This window comes from Glandiceps talaboti, chromosome 1 (assembly GCF_964340395.1).
Source record: "Glandiceps talaboti chromosome 1, keGlaTala1.1, whole genome shotgun sequence".
Lineage (NCBI taxonomy): Eukaryota > Metazoa > Hemichordata > Enteropneusta > Spengelidae > Glandiceps > Glandiceps talaboti.
The window spans coordinates 18,779,842-18,799,841 of NC_135549.1; the positions used below are offsets into that span (position 1 = coordinate 18,779,842).

General features: G+C 36.5%; 4 protein-coding genes across 4 annotated transcripts in view; all 4 read right to left on the reverse strand.

Annotated features, from left to right (window-relative positions):
- Nucleotides 1-1,515, reverse strand: part of LOC144453961 (organic cation transporter protein-like) — an 8,689-nt gene extending 7,174 nt beyond the window's left edge. The window contains exon 1 of the mRNA XM_078145336.1: nt 1,129-1,515. Coding sequence (XP_078001462.1) covers nt 1,129-1,515 — 387 coding nt within the window. The remainder of the gene's footprint in view (nt 1-1,128) is intronic.
- A 2,850-nt stretch (nt 1,516-4,365) lies between these two features.
- On the reverse strand, nt 4,366-7,669 carry LOC144433961 (organic cation transporter protein-like). Its single transcript, XM_078122383.1, has 6 exons — nt 7,520-7,669; nt 6,879-6,955; nt 6,309-6,517; nt 5,874-5,982; nt 5,193-5,402; nt 4,366-4,555 (listed from the first exon to the last, which is right to left on the reverse strand). The coding sequence occupies exons 1-6, from the start codon at nt 7,667-7,669 to the stop codon at nt 4,366-4,368; spliced, it is 945 nt and encodes a 314-aa protein (XP_077978509.1).
- Nucleotides 7,670-11,953: 4,284 nt separating this feature from the next.
- LOC144433971 (beta-alanine transporter-like) lies at nt 11,954-12,346 on the reverse strand. Its single transcript, XM_078122395.1, has one exon. It carries the CDS (start codon nt 12,344-12,346, stop codon nt 11,954-11,956), a length of 393 nt encoding a protein of 130 aa, XP_077978521.1.
- Nucleotides 12,347-13,899: 1,553 nt separating this feature from the next.
- The window catches only part of LOC144433980 (organic cation transporter protein-like), a 9,250-nt gene continuing 3,149 nt past the window's right edge, over nt 13,900-20,000 (reverse strand). The window contains exons 6-11 of the mRNA XM_078122407.1: nt 19,094-19,265; nt 18,048-18,124; nt 17,395-17,603; nt 16,970-17,078; nt 15,021-15,230; nt 13,900-14,059 (exon numbers count right to left, since the gene is read on the reverse strand). Coding sequence (XP_077978533.1) covers nt 13,900-14,059; nt 15,021-15,230; nt 16,970-17,078; nt 17,395-17,603; nt 18,048-18,124; nt 19,094-19,265 — 937 coding nt within the window. The remainder of the gene's footprint in view (nt 14,060-15,020; nt 15,231-16,969; nt 17,079-17,394; nt 17,604-18,047; nt 18,125-19,093; nt 19,266-20,000) is intronic.

The following is a 20,000-nucleotide window of genomic DNA, read 5'->3' on the forward strand; positions in this document are numbered from 1 at the left end:
GGATACATGACACACACACCCTATAATCAGGCGAGACTTCAAAAGTTAAAGCCAGACGTCATGGTCACTGTGACATATGGGTTTTTTTCGCCAAGAGTAACACAGATAACATAACATGATATATTTGAAGTTTCATTTTCCAAAATGGTTTGACAATTGATCATATTGTTAGAGAGGACCTGGGCAGCTTTTGAGTGGAAGGGCATCAAGGCTATAAAGATTCATCTCAGTTGAAAGAGGGGAAAGAGCAAGATATGCTAAGAGTTTATGTGTTTATGTGAATTACCTTTGTAGTATGTAAATCGTATGTATTTGTCAGTAAACCAGTAGAACAAAGGCCATGCTATATAGACCGCAAACCCAGGTAGTGTCACTCACCAATCGTTGGAAGATCTTATAAGGGATGTGTCTAGCCTACCCCTGGTGTAAAACCCCAAACTCCATTTAAACCAATTGTCCATTATAGTCAAAGTTGTATGTAGTACGAGTGCAAGAGAAGGTTGACCTGGGATATGACATGAAAGCAGAACCTATGCCAGTGCATGCAAGAGGCCAATGCATTTTAGTGAAATGAACTGTCCACATACACCTGCTGTCCAAATACTTGGGTAGAAAATAATGAAATGATTCAGTAAGGATTGGTCCCATTTTAGATACATTTACCTGACAGTGTTGTATATATTTTTTAGACTTCCCCAATCTAGACCCCACTTTATAACACTTTAAAAATGTATACAGCACGTGACACGTCCCTATAACAATATTTCCACTGATGGGCAGGATTTAAAGTGTTAGGACATCAAGCTGTAAATGAAACAACAGGCCTAGGAAATTTACATTATATTTACATTAAATTTACATTTACAAATAATGTACAAACCTGACTTTAATTGCCAATAAGTATAACTGATAATGCTTAAAAACTTATGATGAGATATTAATACATTTTCCTGAAAGATATCATCTGTACATCAACTTTAGAATATTACCTACTTTTATAAGCGTCTCAGATAACCTAATGCTGTCAGATGTGATCATTATACCTTCTTCGTCATTGTCGATTATATATAACTAAGTAAACAATTAAGTAATTATTCATTCCCATAGTACGAGTTAAGTTACACCCACCTCAAACACAACAGTATTTTCATACCAAGTCTTGTCGTAAATCCATCCTTGATCACAACTTAGTGTATCGTCGCTACGAGGGAAGCAAACCTCAGCAGACACTTCCTGGGATGCATTAACATGTACATCGTATCTTTTGCATTTGTTCCAGACGATATCATCACCATTCCCGGTATATGGAATTGTGCAATTCTTTACTGGAGAGACGTCAGTATATGTTTGGTTGTTGTACACTCTACAGTAGTGGTCAGCTGATGCACTATAGAAGGAGTTACCTAACTGGAAGAAGGCGGTAGAGCCACCAATGATGAAAATCGCGATGAAGGTAAACTTTTGGTATCGACCAAAAGGCCCAACCGTCTGGATAACTTCTTCGAACTGTTTCATGTCAGACAAGGGGATATCGGCCCTATGTAAAATCGTTGGAATGTCCTCGAGCTGATGCTGTTGTTTGTCCCTTTCGATTCCCACACCAGCTACACCCAGGCGCCCGTTGTCCTCGTCCTCGACAAATGCCACACACAATTCAATTTCAAGACAGTTATGCAAACTGCATACTGCATTTACATGAATTAACCGTCTTGTGATTAATGTAAAGCTTGATAGAATCTTGACACTGACAGACAAACACGTCAATGCCTACCTGGAAGATAAGGCTCCATTTTCCTGAGCTGTTCCCGAGGGTTGAATTATACACCCTGATTTGATCTCCTTGATTCAGTAAATCAGGCTAAACAAGTGATTTGGATATTGGAAAGTGTCTTTTGTTTTTGAAACAATATTAAACTATCGTGAATGTGCATTCACATAATGTTTGCACAGGCCTCGTTTCATCTATGGCTTTGGCTGAATTAAATGTCAAATTATGAAGGACATATATTTAAGTGTGTATCAAACACTTACAGTTGTGTTAGTTAAATCAACAGTAAGTCTTTGACACGATCAATATGGTTCCATTTATTTGATGCTCGCAAGCGCATTCTTGCTAGGACTTGACATGTATCGAGCAAACACGTCAAATTATGTTTGTTGAAAAGTCTGAATGAGAAAGGTCAAAATTCACAGGTTGGCCAATACAGATGTACATATGGTGGAAAGATACGATGAAATATCTTCAAAACTATGTATTCACATATTCAAAAGTGTCATCAAAAAACTGTCCCTACAATGGCCTTATTACTTTTACTTTTTAAAGTATCTTTTAAATGTTTTATTTAGAACGCACGATAACATAACTCAATAATGTAATGGTCAGGAAATTTGTGAATTTCTATAGAACACTTTGAAATAACCAACTTGAATGTATAAATATTTGACGCGATCAATATGGTTCCATTTATTTGATACTTGCAAGTACATTGTTGTTAGGACTTGACATGTAGCGAACAAACACGTCATTTTATGTTTGTTGAAAAGTCTTGTGAGAAGTTTGAAGTGAATGAGGTCAAAGTTCACAGGTTAGCCAACACAGATGGTGGAGGGACATGAAATGGAAATTTGAAGGTCAATTGATGGATATTTCATCTCGTCATGTCAACAAACCAGTGTGAATTTTGACCTCTTCCACTTGCCATTAATTAATTAAGAAGACTGTTCATACAACCATAATATGGGGTGTATGCTGGCAACACGTCAAAACCTATCAGCAATGTGTTTGCGAGTATCAAAGCAACTTCGAAATGTATTTAGCGCTAAATATTTACTTAATAATTCAAGATTGTTAATTCAAAGTGTTCTAACAATTGTACAAACCGTCACAGTCACTGAGTTATAGTATCATGCGTTCAATAAATCAAATATTTAGAAAGAAATAAAAACGGGTGAAGGACTTTCTATTGAATAACACAAGTGTAACTGTTTGATGTATACATGATGTCGTCCTAGATAATTTCACCGTTAAGTCTCCCAAACCTATGAACGAAACGGGGCCTATGCAAACATGATGTGAGTTCACATTAACAATATTTTAACATTGTTTTAAAAAACGAAGGGCATTTTCCGTCTGATCACGACGTCTCAGTCAATTAGCCTAATTTACCAAAATATGGAGATCAAATCAGATTAGATTTACAACTTAGGAAAATGGAGCTGCAGATGACACTGTCAATATAATAATTGTATGTATTTGGGATGATTATAATGTATTCAATCACGTGACGTCATCAGAGTCCTGCATGAGTCAATCTGAGTTATGTAGTTGTTTTCCCATGCTGAAATTCTAAGAAAGCTGTCAACCAGTAATTCGTGAAAATATCACGAAGAAATATCTTTTTGATTACTAATAAATTCATAAAACAACCCATGCTATCTTGGTTTCCAAGCCTGGATAGCACGGAGAATTTAGCCACCTTTATCACGTTGCGTTTCAAATTAGATTTGCGTGTATTTGCATTACTACACTGACGTTAGTGGAACATGGAACCCAATTTGTAGACTGTGCCACTTTATGATGTCATTTCCCTTCAATTATGAATTGAATACGGCTTCAAAGAATATCTCACATTACATGTAAATATATGTTCTTTATTGACACGTGCATTCAATGAAATATGTCATAAATTGCTTCATTCATACAATATCTAGCTGCAAAGAAAAAGAAACTCAGACTGGAAAAAATCACTAACACTCCGATTAATAAATGAACGTTATTCCAACTTGAGGTCGAATAAAAATTCCAGTCATGATAAGATTGCCTTTCTTTTCACGTAATGTAAAAAGTTGAATTTTAATGTACGTTTTTTTGTAGAATGAATGGACGTAAATTGTTATGGATTACACACTTGCCAATGTTAGTGGATTCCGTGATTTCTATTTGACCAGGTATTGTGTAGCAGCAAAAAAAGTTAACATTAAGCCAAACAAATTTTTCTGGTCAGGACATTTTGTCTAAAGGAAGCGACGACGCGATTTTTTTTTTTTTTGTTCTCAACAAACCTGTCACTCAATCTACTACTGTAACATATATTTATGGTAGTTACTGTTCTTTTTATTTAGTACTTAAGAGCGAGTGTGTGTGCTTGTTCATGATTGGCTCTGCAGTTGTCTTCACTGAAGTAGGGAGGGTTATTTTAATTTGTGTCGTCCCCCCCCCCCCGATCTACAGACAAACATGAAAAAAAGACCAACGCGAGGGTATTTAGGTGATGCTCGCGCTTTTTCTTTTTCTTTTTTTTTTAGGGGAGGGGGGGGGGGGGCTTAGTAGCAGAGTGATATAGATATTAAACTCAGACATGTTTTTTACAGCTTTGTATCATATTCAAATGCTTGATTCGTGCTAGATTTATCATTCGATGTGGTACCGTAGACTTGTTTGTCACCATCGTTATTGTTAATCACTTCTGTTGTTTCTTTTCCAGACTGAATTCCATTGCTCCCTTTCCCTGATTTCACTTTTGGATCTTCTTCATCTGTCTTCCCGTAATTTTTCCTGTAAAGCATCAAATTGAGAGCTGTCTGATTAAGAGGCACTTAATTGTAACCAACTCTCAAATATGAATATGGATAAATGTTTGATTTATGCAAAAACGAACGGCCAGGAATCGAAGTTGTAAATAAATGATGTAATTATCTTGTACGCATGAGCAGATCGCTCGCTCAGTAACTTCGCGTCCGAAAATCATGATAGACTCTGGGGTTCTGATTTTAACGTCAGCGAAGTCGAATTTACCCCTATGTAAATATGAGAATGATCTTGACCGTACAACACCGACAATAACATATTAAGAATGGTAATTTGGGAGAAAATGTGATATTTGACTCAAATATCGAAATCATCAAAACCAAGAAAAAAAACGAAAAAATATCGGTATCACGATGTCCTAAGGATAATCATTGTTAGCCATGTAGGGAAATATGTCATGTATTACCCATATTTCATATATTACCCATATTTCAATTTAAGCAATCTCTTATGCAAATAGTCAAGTCGAGCACTTATATATGTGTGTGTCAAAAGTTCAGAGACTTGGCTACCTGGCTTAACAATGTCGAAACATATAGTAAAGTCTCTGGGCTATACCATATATAATGTGTCATTCTCGTCAATCACTATCGCGTTGACTTACGTCCCAAACAATTCGCCCTCTTCGATCGTTTCTGGTAATTTTCGATTTTTCGTTTCTGGTAACAGGAGAGCTGCCAACCCGGCAACCACTGATGTACTACCCATTATAACGAATGGTAACGGAATCCAGTACACATCCAATAACATCACATATGGCGATATTAAACTGCCAACACGAGCTGACATGGACGATACGCCCATTCCCGCATTTCTGTGAGATCAAATTGGCAAGTAAAGGACAGTCAGACAGACAGACAGACAGATAGACAGACAGACAGACAAAACGAATGAAAGATAATAAGTAAATGAATAAAGCGATACAATGTATTCAAGTAAATTGCTAGTAAAACGACCTCCACTGTTTGCTTGTCTTCTAAAGCGAGGCCCTTGGTGTCGAAAAGTCATACATGACTCCAGATATGTTTGAGGGCGTTGCGATCAACAGCTCTCAACTCCTTGGACGTTAGTAACATTGTTTTAGATTGCGGGCGTTTAGAATAAAAACAAAAAGAAATAATGCAAATTTAAAATGTTGTGTAGATGAGACAAAGACAATGAAATATTGAATTACGTGTATAATAGCGTTTTCCCAAACCACATCACACTTACACATCCCCTCCCAACATCGATTACCTGAAATCATTACGAATCTCCCTGAATCAAAACGTTATGGTTCTCATACCTGACGACTGTTGGGTATATTTCAGCACCATACACGTAGACAATGGCAAATACTGCAGCAACACATAGTTTGGCTACCATAGCTATGGCCACGGAGAGTGCAGGATTTTCTGGAAGAAATTTGTCAGCATTTCATATGACATGTTGTTCATGTACTCACATTTTCCATGACACACATTTCATGTACACAGTTACTTCAGGATTAGGTCGTTTGTCTAATAGTGAATGTTGAATCTGTATAACCGCAGTCGACGACCCTCTATCTATCACAAGAAAACACTTACAATTGCCCTCACCAATATTGGCTTTGTATAATGATAGCTATTCTAGAAGGGGCACATATCAAAGATTTTTTACTTTTCTTTTATAGTTTCCAAAGTTATTGAAGTAGACTTCTTGTGATGCAATGTTACATATACATGTACATCTAACTTACCGGGAGGTACACTAAGCATTAAGGCTATACCACCAATTACGGAGAAACCACAAAGAGACCAACGTCGACCTATCCAGTTCATAAACCCCCATGCCAATAAACGTCCAGGAACTTCTACGAAACCAGCCAAAATGAATGTTGTGTACGGGTTTTCTCCAATCTGGTCGGTGTTCAGTGAGATGCCGTAATACACGAAACTACACGAAAACCTGGATCGACAGAAGTGACCGATACAAATTTAAATCTTGTCTGATTTCAATATAATCTCACTTTAATTGCCCAATATATTATCAATTTGCAATTTCAGCATCTATTCCTCTAATGAATTGAATGTTTTGTTTCCGTGGATACAACCAGAATGTAAATATTATACTATATGCCAACATTAAACGTTATATGTTGGCACAATGGATGACAAATGCTTAATAAGCTTTATGATCATGACTTTATCAAGTGTATCAACGCAACGTTGTAATCACTGTCTGCAAACTTTCTGTATTTTCAATTTCTTACATTTTAAAGTGTTCATTATGGTACCTATAACCATTGCTTTCATACCCTTAGACTTACCAATTGAAGCACATAAGGAGGGTCATGAGTCGTAACCTGGAAGTTTTCAATAGGTCCATAAGTGTGTACTCACGTTCCTGCAAAGATATAGTCAAATCAGAGACATAGTCAACAATATCTATATTCTTCATAACTTGCGAAATACAGACATGTTTCTTTTTCCTGAAAACATCACTTGAAACACTGCCAGACTGGCGGATAGGAAAGTTAGCTAATATAAACATTTTTATAGTCAGTACAATACGTTATTATGAAAGCCGGGAAGGGACTTCCGAAGTCTGAAGTCCGAAATCCTAGTCTGAAGTCCTTTCCCGGCTTTCGTACGTTATTATGCATGCCTTCATTTCTTGGTTTAGATTGTTAATAGTTGATATGAGGGTGTCCATTTATTGAGCCAAGCACTTATTCGCTATCGTTATTCGTTGGGTGAACTGGATACTATCAAGCTTTGCTTCTATTCATAGTATATTAGAGAGGAAAGCTTGGGCACTTATTTATTTATTTTAAGAGAGTGTTATATGCCTATCTATCCCGGACGCTAAAAGATGGGCAAGTGAAAATGAACGCCGTTTTTCAAAATCAAGTTAGAAATAATTAATCCCCCAAAATTAAATTTAAAATAAATATATAGAAGATATTACCTTTGGCATGTCGACCTCACTTTTTGATTTCAAATACATTTTCTTTTCTTCTTCAAAAATATCATCCGGCAACGTTGTCTTATTAAACTTAGCAAAACGCTTGAGGACTTTCTCACATTTGTCGTATTTGTGTTTTTGCATTAACCACATCGGGGATTCAGTGACAGCGCTGTTTTACGGTAGAGAAGGTGAAAGAACACACATTAACACAGTGTCAAGATTGGTATCCAGAAAGCATTTTTGCATTACACGATAATCAGAGCTGTAACGTTAACTTTGTCTTTGAAAGAGGTCTCAAACAATATACCACCTTTTAAGGGGTGGTTTATAAGTCAGTATCTTGTTCATTCGTTACTGTTATCAACCAGCGAATATTGATGGTGATACAAAACAAATTGGCATTCCTTCTTTCAGCATGTTCTGACTTTGCCTTTGGTAAAATAGGTAGAGTCTACAATTAATAGTAAATTAATAATCAATGGCTATCGTTAACGCTTTTTAATATAAAGACAGGAATTATCCTAGTATTTCAGACTTACAAGATGGAAGGTATATAAAAAGCCCAGATAATTCCACAAATCAACTGAGTTGCTCTCCAATCTCCACCGGTTAGCAAAGCTATTACTCCCAGTAACATGTAGAAAATACTAAATCCAACATGGGTTAAGGTACCAACCATCGCCCTGTATTGGGTTCCGACCATTTCCATAACTTTTCATATGCAATGTAAAAATGACTTTAAAATGTAATATGAAAAGAAAGACACAAAAAAAAGAGAAGTCGCCTGAACAAACAGAATGTGTCAATCAATAGAAATAAAAGAGGGTGTGTCTCAAACTACGAGTAGACACATGTGGTCGAAAAAATTACCTTGAAAATTAGAATACAAACATGGTACAGGGTAGGCAATATATGGAAGAGAGAGAGAGAGAGAGAGAGAGAGAGAGAGAGAGAGAGAGAGAGAGAGAGAGAGAGAGAGAGAGAGAGAGAGAGAGAGAGAGAGAGATAAGACATGAAGGCAGAGAGTAACATAGACAGGCATAGACAGACAGACAGACATTTATTGATAAATATATAATATATAAAACAATACATAAACGATTTGTAGACAGACAGACAGACAGACAGACAGACAGAAAGGAATTAAAAGTAACGTTAAACTTACTCATGACCTGGCCAGTTACAAATAAAGAATGTGGGAAGGCGCCGAGACAAAACTGCCCGATTATAAATAGCGTGTAACTCGATGTAAATGATGTTGCTATAGCAGCACCGATTGACAAGAAAAGACTGACAATGTAAACAGGTTTTCTTCCAAATCTACAAATTGAAGAAATCCATAACTAAGTTTAGTCCACTTCCCTGAACGAATTAGTGATACAAAAATGGATCCGCCAAATGATAAATCAGTAAATACGTCAATGCTCGCCACCTGAATATGTTCCAAATTCATGTATTGTCGTAGACTGAAAGATCAGCCGTTGCGGGCGCTCCCCCGTCTGGAAATCGCCAAAGGCGACTGGGTGATAAGGGCGCCCCCGGCGACACATTTACAGTCCAGTGTTGTATATCTATGTCGGCAATAAATAACAAACGTTGACAGTTGTTCTTAAAAAAAGGTTTTTGCGTATGTCTTCTACTACAAATAAAAATAATTATAAATTTCCTTTCAAACTAAAGTTATCAAACTTACATGTCAGATAATTGGCCAGAAACCACAACACCGATCAAGTTACCAAGTGGTACAATAGACTTTGACAGTTGCTTCATCCAATCATTATCACAAACCAGATTGTACTGGAATTAAAAAACAACGCTTTGTTAGTCCAAACTCAGTGTGCCAATTATGTAGGTACAATAATAGACAGTGTCTATGGTACACAGGTGTAACAATGGAAATCGGTTGTGTAGAAACAAATTGTCGTCTGGCTCGACGGAATCTTACAAATATTGCTTCATTTTTTCGTCCGCCTCGATAAAATCTTACTATTAATGCCACTTTTTATCGTCTGGCGCGAAAAGTAGTATTGCTACATTTTATCGCCTGGCTCATCAATATCTTTCTAATATTGCAATAATAATATTCTAACATTTTATGGTTGGGTCTACACAATCTTACTAATATTGCTACATTTTATGGTATGGGGCTACACAATCTTACTAATATAGCTACATTTTATCATCTTGCACCATAAAAATCAATCACTGACACTGTTATACAGTGTAACAAAAATCTGTGTGAGTTGCAGATCGTCGCCAAATCATACACTGTAACAACATAAAAGTTTCACACGCATGCCAGTGGACTAAAATGTAACACTTGTACTTCAATTTGTGTCCGCATACCGGGTGATAAGATGTAGTAATGTTCATTAGAATTTTGTCAAGTCAGACAACGAAATGTAGAAATGTTAGCGTGAGTATTGTCGAGACAGATGATCCGATTTGTTGATGCTCAATTGGCTTTCATTGCAACATATCACATCATGTAACTTTGTAACTCTTTGTTTAAAACCGAACAAAGACAATAATTCTCCCATATCTACGTTGGTTTAAGAGTTGTCGTCTGATATTATCAGGCTTGATATACTCCATGTACGGTCTAAACTTGACTAAAGTTGTCCTACAAAGATATCAACACTAATCCCAACATTGCTAAGTTACTAAGCGGGGAAGACAACATATGATATGGCGATATCGACATGGCCTTTGATTCTTTCATTGGTGTAGTATCTACAGTAATGTCAATGTAATCTGTTGTGTTTAGGTGTTCTCTTCCAACGTTTACTACTTGAAGGTCAAGTTATGTACATTCCACAGCCTACTTCAAGACACAGCGCCAAATTATCATGTTCAAAGACCCACGATTCAGTACCAGGTTTTTTCAGTGAAGCCCTTAAGATTACATATGTTCATTCTTTTGTTGTGGATTAATAAGTGTAACATACTAATGTTATACTATGATAATGTAAGCGATTGTTCCATTGCACCACAGACACGTCTTCCTTGTCTATGATTGCACCAATTAAAGTAGCATCAGACAAAGCCTATCTTACATGATGGACACAGACAGTAAGGCATTTTGCAGTAAAGGTAACTATGGTTGACATTGGTGATGTTTTGATATTGTTTTAATTAAATTGTATTATCAGAGTAAAGAATCACAGCCACTGCACATCTAAAATGATCTACCAGATTGTTATCTTCAGGGCGAGCCAGATTATTGTCTGGGGAGGAAAGGGGCCGCAGTGTTCGTTGAGGAGTCGCTGCCTACGGTAGCGATTCAACTAATCATTGACACATTTATAAACAGGTCTGCAAAATCATTAGGTTTGTAAAAGCAGTGTCTGACTTATTTTACATCACTCACAAGCATGATAACCGTTTAAACTTGTTGTTGATTGTTAATTTTGTGCTGATACAACACATAAAGCAATTTAAACTTTCAAGCCAATACTCGGATAGAGAGTCTTAATCGACTGCACTTCCATAATGCTATTCATGCATTGTCAGTTTGATAAAGTATATTTGTGCACTGATAACTGGCAGACTTTTGGGTTAGTTTCCCTGTGCTTTAAAATATACTGTTCTACCCCGTTCACGAGTCCCTGTCCAAATGTTGTGTTTTGAAAATATCCCACTAATTACTCTGTCTTGTAAAACGTAATAAAATATAAAAATGAGTGACTACAATATTGATGGTAGTTAAAAGTACTCCATCCTTAAATACTTGAAGGTGAAGAGAGTAAACTACATGTACCACAGCTGTGTTCAAATTAAAACTTGATTTAACTTCCGTTATTTGTCTTTGGTTTTAGCTGCAGAAATTTGTATAGGGGTTGTTTGTTTGGGTAGATGCATTAAAAAATGACGCCGATTTAAAAACAAACAAACAAACAAACAAACAAACAAACCGATTTTCGGTCAAGATTAAAAGGTGAAATGCTGCTCCCCTATAATGTGAACAAAAATTGTCTCGAAGGAGTTCAAGAATAACATCGCCGGCAATGAAAAATTTGATTTGGAGCCCAATTCCGCTCAGTCCTACCCCCTGATATCAAAAGGTTACTGGGCTGGTCCCTTTGTCTTTAAACTTACAGCTTAAGATTACAAACACTGTCAGGTGAAATGATTTATGTAGGGTGCACAGCTCATATCGGTTGATTGTATTTTTACCATTAAGTTAACATGGATTTTTTTCCTTGTCGTAGCTTTCAATACTGTGTACATTTAACTCCAGGGTGATTTGTTTGTCATATAAAAGTTGACGTCCCCAAACCTAAAATCACACAAAAACTTGACGTCCAATTGCCCAAACGCACACACTTACTTAGACGTCATCTCGGGTAAATCATGAACGCCACTGTAGAAAATGCCGAGTGGAACAAGTTTTGTACACAAATATCCATGCATTGAGTTGATCTACAGAAATGTTTAACAACCAACCTCAAAAACAACGGTATTTTCATACCAAGTCTTGTCGTAAACCCATCCTTGATCACAACTTAGTGTATCGTCGCTACGAGGGAAACAAACATCGGTTGACACTTCCTGGGATATATTCACGTCGTATCTCTTGCATTTGTTCCAGACAATATCATCACCATCCGTAGTATATGGAATCGTGCAATTCTTTACTGGAGAGACATCAGTATATGTTTGGTCGCTGTACACTCTGCAGTAGTGGTCAGCTGATGCACTGTAGAAGGTGTTACCTAGCTGGAAGAAGGCGGTACCTCCACCGACCATAAAAATAACGATATACTGGAACTTTTGGAAGCGGCCAAATGCTCCCACTGTTCCGATGATTTCCTCGAACTGTTTCATTATAACCTGTCGGTACAAGACGTCCCTCGAAAACAGTCGAACACGATTTAACAGTTCTCGTACGTCCTCGCCCCTTTCACGAATCTATGACCGTACTAGCTGGTGGGCCGATGACTAATGTGGTGTGTTTTGATCATGGCTTTCGGATTATTATACACTCTGATACAGCAATCTGTGATTTATGTAATGACTGATAGTCTATTTAGATAGTTACATCCAAAATATGTATGTGCGTGCGTGCGTGCGTGCGTGCGTGCGTGCGCGCGTGTATAGGTATTTCACAATCAAATCCTGCAAAGTAACCAGTCACAGTAAGAAAAGGTTTTCTCCCAACCATGTTATACTAGCAAGTAAAGTGGAATCTATTTTATCGTCTTGTACTTTGTTTTCTCGCTCTGTGTTTTTGATTGGAAGAGTGAAAGACACTTGGTTCGTTGACTTTTATAACAACGGGGCTTTGCCATAGGGATTGATTGTACAAAAGCAGAGGTGAAAAATGATGGCAACTGCCTTGAACAGTGCACTTTCTTGCCTTCCTGAGGGTTGGAACTCTTTTCTTTATTATTTTAAAACAATCAACACAGTTTTGCTATCAATGACCCAGATGCAGGCAAGGAAATCATGAACAGTTTGGTAGTAGAAGCCAACCCAAGATCAGAGAAAGTGTTCAGTAACGCAATCTTACTTCAAATGAATCACATAATTTTGAACATGAACATAACACCGCACCCCATGCATTGTTTAATATTACAGTCTTTTTCACCATCAATAATATTACACAAGCACGTATTTTCCTATGTTACACGTTATAATATCAAAATCTACCAGCATAGATTCTTTTATAGTTGTAGAGAAAATGCATCGGACAGAACACTATGATTTGTGCAAGTAACGAACGTTACGTGCCTGCGAGAATGATTTGAAGTACGTATTTTCAACCCTGTACTAAAAAAATATGTACTTTTATTCGATGACATATTCACTTCTTATTCATGCACGTTCTTTGATTCCATAATTTTCCACTGTAAGAGTTCCATTTAGTTTCTGTAATAAAAACTTCGAGGTGAGAAACTGGTCGATGATTCGATCTGTTTATCTACTCTTAACCACTACAGACTTAAAAAGAGAAACATTGATCACCACTGATTTCCGTACCTCACAGCGACTGTTCTCATGGTGGGATGTTATTATCTGTGGATAATACATTCCAAACAGACCTAAGCTACAGAATACAACGTAAATTAGTTTACTTTTGCCTGTTTGTCTGACATTTTTCAATCACTGGCACTCTGACTCAAGGGTGGACACATCAAGTGATGATCTGCAATGGCAGTGTTGTTATTTAAAATTTAAAATTCGGTTATAAAGCTAATTCGGGTAAATAGGTAACTATTACAAACATCAGTTATGCATCTTGAAAGTAAAGTCCCGCGTAAAAATACAATATCTAACCATATCGACAAAACGATCATTTCTGCAAGAATTCTCTCGTTGCTATAAAAAGTTGATTTACTGCTAATCTACGATGCACATTTTCAATGTTGGGTATCATCTCAAACTGTTGTATATGTGCTGGACTTATTGTTGAGGGCGCCATAGCTGTGCTGATTCTGCCTTATCGTCGAATTTGGTTGACCGTCAAATAAAAGGGTTCGCTTCTCTTCTGCGATGTTCTGCTTAGAAGGGTCTTTATCTTTTTTACCGTATTTTGCCCTGAAATCAATTTACATTTACACTGTCAAACATTTGTCGTTCATAGAACCGTTTTCAATGTGGACCGTCATGTAATTGCTAACCATCACCATAGAACCGTTTTCAATGTGGAGAGTCATGTAATTGCTAGCCATCAGCAATACTAGTATGTAAAGACGGTTAATAGAAACGTTACTCAAACTCCGACCGTCTAGTTATTTGAATCTTATCACAGTTATCATATGAATAGATAAAACCATTACACCTGAAACAGCCCGTTGTCTTGTTCGACAAAACTCACACTAATAAGACTCCTACATTTCATTATCTTGTTCATTAAAAATCTCCTAACACTGCTACCTTGAATTATTTAATTAATTAATTAATTAAATTAATTTAAAACATATATTATAACAATTGTACATAATCTTGGCAGACTGTTACACTACACTGTACGAAATCTGTGACAAATTGCGTCCATCCCTTCTGAAACGTTAACCCCGAATACTGCATGAGACAAAAAGCAATAAGGGTGTTTCTGCTTATGTTTCATGCAGTCTTCGGTGTTTCAGAAGGGGTGGACGCAATTTGTTACGGATTGTACGTGATATGACCGTGATGATGATCTGATAGGATAATGGTATTTCAAACAAAGAAACAAAAAGAACTTTAACAAAGTTTACAGTAGTAAGATATGTTGTCTAGCCAAACGACAAAGTGTAGCAAAACGTTAATGACATTCTTATTGTGTCAAATGATAAAATGTTGCAATATTGTTTATCGCACAAGACGGTACAATGTAGCCATGTAGTTTATGGAGCCAGAAGATTAAATTTTGTGATATTAAATAGTATGTTGTTGAGCCAGAAAATGAAATGTAGGTATTTATCGGGACAGGCGATAAAATGTAGCAAAGTTAAGAAGTATTGTGTCGCGCTAGACTACGATCTGTTCCAGGTGACATAGTTTTAATTGTACTTACGTTCCAAACATTTCTCCTTCTTCAATTGTTCCTGGTAGTCTTTCGTTTCTTGTTTCTGGTAGAATGGGCACTGTCAATCCAGCACTGATTGATATACAACCCATTATAACAAAGGGTAGTGGGGCCCAGTAAACGTCGAGTAAAATCACAAAGGGTGAAATGATATTGCCAATACCAGAACACATGGACGATATACCCATGCCAGCATTTCTGTTAAAATGATATCTCGAATAGATTAGAGTAGTTCACATCACTTTACATTACAAAAGTCGACGACGTATTAGTGTGCTATTAAATTGAAACTGAACATCGTTTACAAATGGAATTTTTTTTTTGAACAAAACATATCCAAAAATACTCGGTGGTTCATTATCATGAATATTATTATTCAAAATATTAGAACTGTCACATCCCAAACAATATTTCACAGAAATGCACTAGTGTTACTTTTTGATCATTGCATTCAGCTGACAGACCAAGTAACTATAATCGAATCACTCGTTCATTGACTCCCCCAGGTGGCCTGCCTGCTAACAAAAAACAAAATGGAATTCTCAGGTTTAAAAGATTTTGCTCGGAATTTCATATCTGCAGCACTTAAGAGTTGAACATAAGGAAATATAAATAGAAGAATTTTATCATGTTGACCAAGTTATATCCGATTCATCGTGTTCATAACGAGATGATAACATAAGTATTCCTATCTGAAAGGAATCTAGGTATCTGTCCCGTAAAAATCAAATGATGACATTAAACATCTATGCTATGAATAAACATTAACTTTTAAATATTTCATCACGCCAACATTGAAAATTGTCAAAGAACAATGTCAGCATGCCATATTCGTGATCATAATCCGAAGTAAATCTTTAACTCGAGACGAAATCAGTATTATGAAAAACATTTGTGGGATAAAAAATTGTGTGATAAACTGTTTATGTCAATGATGTCGCCTGTGTTTAGTGAAGTCAAAATTAACCAGTCAATTATATTCAAGTAATCTAAGTCCAATAACCTGTGATTTCAACCTGGTATCAACTATCAAAAACACTTGTCCTAAATTTATTCTCTTACATCTATTAATATCTATCCTTAAGTTATATTAACTAGCAAGCTGTTACAGTCAACAACAAAAGTCAGTCTCGCCGACACAAATGTCATGTAAGAAACCCTATGTCATTGTTTAAACATAACATGTGTCTTAGCTGTTTATCCATGTTTAAAATTTGACATCTTCAGTATGTTAACGACGTGTACAGAACTAGTAAGAACATTGACATTAATACAAAAGTCAACTAAATCTTCATTACAAGTAACCTGATCGACCATAAGTAGGTTGGCAATTATCTCCTTGCACTCGAATATACCAATTCGAATCAATAGTACTAGAAATTATGCAAACAGCGATCAAGTGATAATAATCCTTTCTCATCGAGTACATGTAATACTTCTATCTATAAATGATTACGAACATTTTTTGCCCTTTGGTGACCCTATAACTGGTGCACGTTTGAGGACCTCTAATGCGGCCTTGTTCAGATTCTGACATAGTTCCCACGAGTTTTTGTTGGATAAAAATCCGGCCCACTTGATAAGATATTGCAATTGACCATTTTTGAACCACACTTTTGTAATTTGCTCTGCATTAAAACAACAACTTTACGTCGTGTACTATTGAAAAAGAAACTTGAACAACTAGCAGTTCGTCTGGGGAATTATCAATCCTAGTTATGTATGAAATGCAGACTGTCGTCTCACGATCATGCACTCGAGTACGCTTGGAATCTTATCCGATATCCTTGAGAGCGTCTGTTGAACTTTCAGTCAGAGTGAGAGATGCGATGTAGTTAAAATATTGAATTTACTAAAATTGTGAATATGTCATCTGTGATACTAGACTGAAAAAGGTGACAATCTCTAAAATAATGTTTATTGGCGGGAGCACGTACCTGACAACAGTTGGATACATTTCTGTCCCGTATACGTAGATAATACTAAACACTCCTCCAATACAGAATTTTGATACCATAATTATAGCTACAGCGACGTCGGGATTTTCTATGAAAAGATGTTAGACCATCTTTAATATTGGGTTGAGCTCAATCAGAAAGTGAAAAGAAAAGCATGACGCAGTCGGTGTAGTAAAAATATTTATACTGGCTACAAAAAGAAACTGCATGATATGTATATATTTTCACCACCTTGCAGTGTGTATGATTCAGTGATGAACCCAGGGAAAGAAAATGTAGCTAGCAATGGTGGGTGGAAACGAAATGACACATAAGCCAATCATTGTTAAGTCAGACAACGTTGCCGTTTGAGGTTTACTGCTTGCAATTGAAAACGGTGTGAATACAAAAGAACTTGTACATACGGGGTATTATACTAAGAATCAACGCTACACCGCCAATCAGTTGAAATCCTAGAAGCGACCAACGTCTTCCGATAAATCCCATCAGTCCCCATGCCAATAAACGCGCTGGTATTTCTACAAAGCCAGCCAAGATGAACGTTGTGTATGGGTTGCTCCCAATTTGATCAGTGTTTAGAGAGATACCGTAGTACAAGAAACCAGAAGAAAACCTTTAGTGGATGAAAATAACAATTTTTAAGTTATCGATCAATAAATACCGATTTCTCATCGACAAAAGATATACTGCATTTTTAGCATCAAATTGAATGAATTATCTCATTGATATTTTTTTTTAGACTGTATTAACTCTTAGTTTTACATCAATGGTAAATGGTATTGTCTGTTAATGGCATTGCAGCTACTACCAATGTATGTATTATGTATGTATGTATGTATGTATGTATGTATGTATGTATGTATGTATGTATGGGGGGTGGTCATGCGTGTAGGTTAGAATGTGTATGGGAAGGTACGAATCTACTTGTTTGTGTGCACGCGCGCGCGCGCGCGCGCGTGTGTGCATACGTGGAAAGATCTGGGCATGCACAAATCATCAAATGGATATGTGTAATGTAAGAATGAACATACATTAGTTATTCATACCAAGTACTTACCAATTGAAACACATAATTATTGTTCTAAGTCGTAATCTTGGTGACTTTAGAAGATCGAAGAGTGTACATTTACTTTCCTGAAACAAAGATTTTAAAAATAGCGCCAATGGCATTGTAGCACAAGAGAAAGGTTTATGTTTAAATGTTTTACGTGGGTGGAGGGTCTATGGTTTTACATGTTAAATTCATGGTAAGCATCTAATATGCAATATACGTCAATATAACTGTTGCTAGAGGTGTGTTGTTGTTGCTATATATATATGTATACATAAGCTCATTTTACGAATGGCTATTGCTATGGCTGTGGTCTTTTTTTCATATTTTGAAGTTAATCCACATGCCTATCTTACCCTTTTGCAATATACACCTCCATTTGAGAGTTGCCACGGGCGTGTCTTGTTACTGGCATATTTGCATACAAATTTTGCAAGTGCCTACCCATGTTACCTTTGCAACATATGCTGGCATTTGGCTGTTGCTAAGGGCGTAGTCATGGTTGGTAGGGCATTTGAATCAGTATGTCGTCTTTATCACTATGTGCAGAGTGACATCTCCAGACACATCCGCACCAAATTTAGCCCCATCCAGGAAGTAGTTGTTGATATAAATTTTGACCAAAATTAACATTTTAGTTCTAATTTGTATCTATCCAATGGGATCATCATATTCTGAATAGTCCTTCATCTACACATCCCCAGAAACATCCCTACCAAATTTCAGCCTAATCTAATGAGATTTCACCATTCCTATAGCACGACTGAACCTCAGTTCGGTTTCCTATCTGTAAATACCTGTGTATTTGTACCTGTGTCAAGAAGATGGAAAATCCACGTTATGCAAAATGTCATTTTAAATGAATGCTTGTTCGGTCTTGCTGTCGTTAATCACTGTGACATAAATTTATCGATTTAATTAGTCCATTCTTCTACTTTCCTTACAATAAATGAGCTTCTGTGAAATAATTTGAAGTTTGGGCAATTGTATCTATTTATATACACGATGTCGTGATTTACGATGTTAATATATTCCAAAGAATTGTCACAAACCTTTGGGGTTTCTACTTCACTTTTTAAGTTCAAGAACATTTCCTTCTTTTCCTTGTCAAAAAGATCGTCCGGTAGCGTGGTCCTGTTGAACCTCGCAAAATGGTTCAAGACTTTCAGACATTTGTCATACCTTTGTTTTTGCATCAACCACATTGGAGATTCTGTTATGACACTGTTATGTAGGTTAGAAAGGGCAGAATTTACCAGTGAAAACGATTGAATACATGAAATACATTTTCTGAAGGCATTTTGTCCTAATTTTATATGTACACTGCATTAAGTAAACATTCACTTTGCATTGTTTGAAATCTATGAAAGCCAGTAAGGGACATTTTGTAAAATAAAAAATAAAAAATAATCTTGTGAGCACGACATAATATCTTGTGCGCACGATATACTATCTTGTGAGCACGACATACTATCTTGTGAGCACAAGATACTATCTTGTGAGCATGGCATACTATAAGTCGTGCTCACGAGATAATTTTTGAAACACTTTAACACATCCTAAGGAGTCCTAATTTATGATTGGACAATACCTTGCATTCAATGGCCACATAGTTAATCAATGGTGTTTCTCCTATATTCAAGTGAATGATGACTCAATCATGGAATACCAATGTCCCTGCTAATTTACCCTAATACTAGGGTCAATAACCTTGACAAAACGATCACGTAGCTAACTGACCTTCAAACCAATTTATTAATACCAAAAAAAAAAAAATCAAGTCTGAACCAGCGTGGAAAAATATTTCCACTTATTAACAAACTTGATCTAACAACCCATAGTTGGTTTCATGGTAAACGCAATGGCATACACGTGAATAGAATAGAAACTCGAGTTGGCTACAAAACAATGAAACTGTTGGCGACAAGTTTTCACTGAGATGAATTTATTACGTGAGAT